At 38.0% G+C, this 6,690-nt stretch overlaps 1 protein-coding gene across 1 annotated transcript; it reads left to right on the plus strand.

The window, feature by feature from the left end:
* Positions 1–1,070: 1,070 nt before the first annotated feature.
* zgc:123278 (uncharacterized protein LOC641569 homolog) lies at positions 1,071–4,677 on the plus strand. Its single transcript, XM_044037002.1, has 6 exons — positions 1,071–1,232; positions 1,338–1,422; positions 1,521–1,586; positions 1,676–1,839; positions 3,945–4,047; positions 4,314–4,677. Exons 1-6 carry the CDS (start codon positions 1,191–1,193, stop codon positions 4,430–4,432), a joined length of 579 nt encoding a protein of 192 aa, XP_043892937.1. The 5' UTR covers positions 1,071–1,190; the 3' UTR covers positions 4,433–4,677.
* The last annotated feature ends 2,013 nt before the right edge of the window (positions 4,678–6,690 follow it).

The following is a 6,690-nucleotide window of genomic DNA, read 5'->3' on the forward strand; positions in this document are numbered from 1 at the left end:
TGACGTTCATGTCGTGTTCCTCACAAATGAGATTTTTCTGCCACCCACAGGCTGCTGTGTGAACTGTTTTTGAGTGTATGACGAGCATAGATAAAGGCCGTTTTCACCAGAACTATGAGTAAAGCTGAAATAAATGACACATGTTTTACTGTCTGCTTCCATCGTGGGGTCATAAAGAGCAGCCCAAGTGTTGGAAGTAAAGCAACAATGACGGTTCAAAGGACAGTCATAATCCTTGTGTTTACGCAAAAGGTTTGCCATCTGGGTCATCGTTTATGGGAAGCTTTGGGTTGTGAACTGAGCACACCTATTGTATTTTTTAATCAACTCCATTTGAAGCACTTCTTTGATGCACAAAGAAAAAAAAAACATGATCCACAAGAGTGTTCTCTTGTTTCCCCGAAAATGAATATATTTATTTTGTCCCAGTTAATCTGAGTCTTGATTTGCAGGGTGATATCTGGTAAAAAAAAAATGGTAATAAAAGGACTCAGTGAGACACCAGATTATATAATAATATGTAATGGGCGCTTTACACAGCAGCCATTTTGACTGGTCATAGTAGGAAAGTCACAGGTGTAAATAATCAAATTAACGATGGGTGCATCGTTATGTGGTCGGTAACACCTGTGCGTTCCCTGCTACAACCTGTCTAAATGGCTGCTGTGCCAAGGACCCACTTTACACATTTAGTTATCTACAGTATGAATACATCTTATATACTAACTACAGCAAACCTCTGTCAATATGTTTTTTTAAAAAAGAGATTATTAGAACAACAAAGCAAATCTAACTGTAAAGATATTGATGGTAGTATTTACTTGTGCTTTTCAAAGATGATTTTAAGAGATGATTAAAACAGAAATTAAGACTATGGTGCTAATAGATTAGCAGGGGGATTCTAATATGTTCCCTAACACAAGAGATTAGACTGTGTCACAACCAAAAAAATAATACTTACCATAATGAATACAACTGAGAACATGACAACTCTGCCATGTAGCCTAGTTAATAGTTTTTTAGGGCACATGACTTGCACAAATGTGAGGCAGTTGTGTTACTGGCTTTCAGGAGTCATAAAAGATAAAGCGCTTGCACTATAAACCCCACACAGACAGACAGTGACTCAAGATTTGTGTTGGTGTTTGAGAGATAAAAAGCGATATTTTACATTCGGACTAACTGTAATCATGTCGTACTATGAGGACACGATTGAGAAAATGCTCCCTAAGGTAAGAAATACGGAGAGAAATCAGCAATGAAGAACTAATTCGCTCTCAACATAAACCAGGAAATGTGTGCATACATTTGTTTTTTCGCACCTTGTTTTTTTAAAGACATATCTGCGCAAACATGTGGCTCATGAAGTGTTTGTTGTCATGGCCCACTTCAGAGCACTTGTGCCCACCATGGATAAATACAGTAAGATGCAAAACAAATAATGGCTCAGACTCATCTTATTGAACGTGTGGATACTTTGCTCTGAATAATGCAGTCGTTGTTGTCGTACATTTGCACAGTGTACAATGACGGAACCGCAAAGAACTTGATGAGTCTGACTGGAACCCTTCCTGTTGTGTTTAAAGGTAACTTTTCATTTCACTGCTTTGTTATGGGTTTTTTAAAAAGACAAAATATAGAAGATAAAAATAGACTTTTCTTGTTTTAATGCAAGACCAGACCTACCACATGCCAATATGCCTGTGGCTTGAGGAAAGCTACCCTCAGACTGCTCCCATCTGCTACGTCAGGCCCACACGTCAGATGATGATCGTCAGAGGGAAGCACGTCTCCAGCAGTGGCAGGGTTCACCTGCCTTACCTGGACGAGTGGAAGAATGTGAGGACTGGAACGTTGTTATTATTATTCTTCACCACAGCTAATGATGCAATGCAAAGGTTTTAGGCAACGGCTGTGATTTACAGAAATACATTCTGATTATTTTTGTTCATCGATTGAAAGAAATACACATGGTGGAGCATTGGCTAGCACTTTTGCCTCACAGCAGGAGTTTGTTTGCATGTTCTTCCCATGTGTGCATGGGTTTCCTTCGGGTTCCCACTGTCCAAAAAACATGCAGAGGATAGTTGGACACTAAATTGACCACAGGTGTGAGAGTGAATGGTTGTTTGTCTCTGTGTGTTGGCCCTGCGATGGATTGGTGACCCATAATACGAATGTAAATACGAGTGTGTGACCACTCTTTGCCTTCAAAACAGCATCAGTTCTTTTAGGTGGACTTTTGGGATTATAATGAAGTGTATGATTAAGCACTTATACCAAACAGGTGCTAATCATCATCATTTATAGGTGGAAACACAGTCATTAACTGAAACAGAAACAGCTGTGTTTGAAGCTTAAAACTGGGTGAGGAACAGCTAGACTCTGCCATTAAGGTGAGGTTGTGGATGACAGTTTCATGACACAGATCAAACACCGTGGCAGGACCAAGTACATCACCTAGACACAGGGTAGTTACACTACTGTAGATGGCATGGTCGGCCAAGGAAGCTTAGTGTGGCAACATTAGTTCCCTTTGAAATCCAAATATTGTCCAGTAATTGCCTACAGGCAAAAGTGATGCATGGTGGACATTTCCTGCGCATTTGGAGCAGTTTTTCTGCAAAAGGAGTTGGATTTGATCAGGATTAATGTTAATGGTGTCCTTCATGCTGAGAAATGCAAGCAGATAGTTCTCCACCGTGCAATACAATCAGGGAGGTGTTTGATTCTTTTCTATTCAATTTATTCTGCAGCAGGACACTGACCCTAAACATGTTCATTAAGGAATAGCCTCAGCATAAAAGAAGAACAAGGAGACCATGGAAGTGATGTTTTGGGCCATACAGAGCCCTGATCTCAACCAACGTTATTATAGTTAACGAAATAACGAACACTAAAATTGAAAAAAACATTTCATTTCATTAATAAAAACTAAAGTTAAGATAACTAACTGATTTGTGTGTTCATAAAAAAAAAACTAAAACTAACAAAAATTGTAGCGAAAATGCACTTAGTCTTTTTTTAAGTTTACGGTATTTCATAAATATTTCTTTTTGGGTTCATAAGAAGTGTGTTTATTTTTTTCTCTGCCAGCAATTTTGAAAGGTTGTATTTTCATTCAGAATGAAATGTTTTCAATTTGTTTTTGTTTACAATGTGGGACACAAGGGTATGCGAGTTAAACATAACATTTGTTATTGGGTTGAGTTGGTTCATCTAAGTGAATCAAACCTCTAGCCTTTTATTGGGTTTTTTATTTTTACAGTTTTTCCTCAAATTGGGCTCCTGAGACTCGTGGCTCACAAGCAATGTCATGTGTCTCCTGAGTTATTTATTATTATTTATGTTATGTTCATGTGTGTCTTTAGTCTGTTGGCTATTTGATTTTTTTTTACCTGACACACTAACTGCATCCAACCTCAGCACTATGATGCACATTTTGCACTTCAGTCTAATTTCTTGTAGACAGTTATGTTTGATACAGGGATGGTTATTCATCTGTTCTAATACATTTTTAAAATTTTGCTGGGTTTTTATGAACCAATACTTATGACAGTTTTGCATCATGCACTTGGCAAATACTCCTAAATTCCTAAAAGTAATCATTTTAAAAACAAAAAGTTTCTGGAATTACATGCAGCGATAGCTGGGTTTAAGAAAGCCTACATCCACTGAAGATCGATGGTTGGGTCTGCAAGATGTTTGGAACAACCAAGTGTACTAACTGTAAGAAGTGTAATGCTGATGATGCTGGTGTGAAGGCAAAGAGTGGTCACACCACATCATGATTTTCTTCTGAAGGCTCACTCTGCATTTTGTAAATGGACAAAAATAAACATTCATGAAAACATTCTTACTACTACTTTTGCACGGTACTGTACATCATGGTGTGGTTTGGCGATTCACCTGCAAAGTGACACCTTTTGTACCCCGTTTTCCAGGACAAGTGTGACCTAGTTAGTCTTCTGCAAGTGATGGCTGTGATGTTCGGAGACTTTCCTCCACTGTGTATGCGGCCTCATTCAGAGCCTGAACAGGCCTCATGTAAGTAATGCTCACAAGGGAGGACTCTGACATAACCATGTTGATTCATAATAATAAAACTCAATCTGTGTCCAGGATTATAAATCTATGTTCTGGATGAGCAGCGTAAATCATTGATTTGATAAGATGTCTGCTTATCTGTGCCACACCTGATGAAGCGTGAATCTATGGGCTCACTTTCACCACTCTTATGAATCTAACAACATTTTGTCACGACTGATGAAGACCAATCTTCACTGACTGAGTATATATATGTATGTTTTTAGGTCGGCTACAGTTCCACAGACAAGTCGAGGTGCTTTCACGGACAGATGGAAGTTTCTACATGTCTCTAACCAGAGAAGATGGTCAACCTTTCCAGCAGAATAATGAAACCAACTGTTAGTCTTTAATGTAAAGTGACAGTTAAAGTTTCTGTCAAAACAGTTTTGGTATTTGTTGTTAAATGTTTTATCCCATGTACGATGTCAGATGGTATCCATTTATTGTTATACAGTATTTCATGTCTCTTTTTTCAGTTGAGTGGTATTATAAATGTCAAAAACCATTGACTGTGTTTTGTGGCAATGTTTGGCACATTTACAAAAGGTATTTCAAAATGTTTTTTTCTTTGGTATTTGTGTACCAAGGTGGTGTTTCAATGGCTGTGTTCAAAGGCGAGAATTACTTTACAAGCAGCTCATAAAACTGTACAATGATTCCGTTTGCACTTACCGTAAGTGCACATCTTATGGACCTTTGACTAGAGAGAAGGAAAGGGTGGGATTTGGGATTGGGACTTGTTTTATTATGAAAATAGAATAAAGCAGAATTGTTTCCAACTTCTGTATGCCTCATACAATTGTTCAGCAAATGTCATGTTGTCTTTCACCTGAGACAACACAGCTTTACTTGTTTTTTCATTTAGGCCCCGTTGTTTACTGCAAGCCTGTTGTATTCCTCATTCAGTGACCATCTTTTTTACACTAGCAATTGTTATGACATGGAATTGATTTATCTGGAGTCATTGAACAATAGAAAACAATAAATATCATGTTCAGCAGGTGACATAATAGAAATTCACATTTAAAGTATGAGTGACCTTGGTGACTTTAGTTATTACAAACAAACAAAAAGTGGGACATAGGTCTACGTGTTCTTAGAGGAAATGATATCAGTGCTGTATAGAAAATGCTCATATCAGTGATAGAAATTAATGAAACAATAATGTGTAGATTGTGTATGTGTCCATATGAAACACAATCCCCAGGACTGGGCTGTCTTTGGCCCCAAGTCACAAGTCAAGTCAAGAAAAGTCTACTTTATTTCTAGAACACATTTAAAAACAACCAAGGCTGACCAAAGTGCTTTACAGAGTTAAAGACATAAGTAAAATAGTGACAAAATATAGTAAAAAGGTCAAATCTAGATAGAAGTATCTGGGTTGAAGTGAAGGCCATAGAGAAGAGGTGGGCGTAAAAGTGATTTCAAATATTCAATGGAAGGAGCAGTTCCAAATTATAAGGAGCAGATACGGGAAACACCCAGAGTTTTAGTCTGGATTTTTGGCACATCTAACAGCAGACTGTTATTAGACCTCAGAGCTCGGGCTGGGGTGTGAAAAAAAGAAGTTCAGAGAGGTAAGATGGTGCCAAAATGTGAAGAGAACAATACAATTTTAAAACAAAACCCAAAACTACTAGAAAGTGGAGGGAGAGCAACACAGGTGTGTTGTGGTCTATTTTCTTTTTTCCTGTCAAAAGGCGAGCGGCATGCAGCGTTCTGGGAGAGCTGTGTACAAGTGGCGCCTGCCTCAGTGGTTTTCACACCTAATAGTCGGTTCAATTGGTGGTTGCAACATTTAGCCGGTCCACGTTTGTGTTCACACTGCACTTTTAAGTGAAAACCCAAATGTTTTTAGTCTATGATAAAAATAAAGGAATTGGCCTCACTGTTCCAATACTTTTGGAGGGCACTGTATAAACATATGTGTATAGAACATACACATAGCTTTGCTGTACTGTGCTCGTGCACACCTGTGACGTCACTCTGGGAAATAAGATTTTTCTGGGCTTTTTATGGCCTTTGGGAAGGTTTTACAAATGTGAAACTCCATGAATTAAAAACATAGAATATAAAGATCTTTACATGCTTGTGTCCATGTCTCGAGGTGTGTTGTGGACAGTTTTACAGGCTTTTTACTATTGTGGTCAAAGAGAAAATTGCTTCTTGGGCCGCATGAGTATTTTTTGTTGCAGTACCATGAGTGGCCACAATGACAAAATTGTCTTCAAGGCAGAGGGGGCGGTGCTATATCCAGTTCTGCATAATATATTCATGGTTACAATACGTACCAACAGATTGTTCACGTCTGAACAATCTGTTATTACATTTTCTGCCTTTAATATTGATGCCATTTAATAAAATATTTGTCTTAAATATTCATTGATCGGTTGATACATTGCTCCCTTGTATCATCCTTGTGTTGCAGTTTGTGACATAATCTTTATCCATTTGATATTTCGGCCTTGAAAGGATTTTAGTATAGATAAATTATATAGTGACAGATATTGTGAATTCCATCAGAAAACACGTACAAAAGTATAAGATAATAAAGTATAATATCCTTCATAAGAAATTACGTCACACGCGGACCGGAAGCCG

The sequence above is a fragment of the Solea senegalensis genome, linkage group LG10 (genome assembly GCF_019176455.1).
Source record: "Solea senegalensis isolate Sse05_10M linkage group LG10, IFAPA_SoseM_1, whole genome shotgun sequence".
NCBI classification, from domain to species: domain Eukaryota; kingdom Metazoa; phylum Chordata; class Actinopteri; order Pleuronectiformes; family Soleidae; genus Solea; species Solea senegalensis.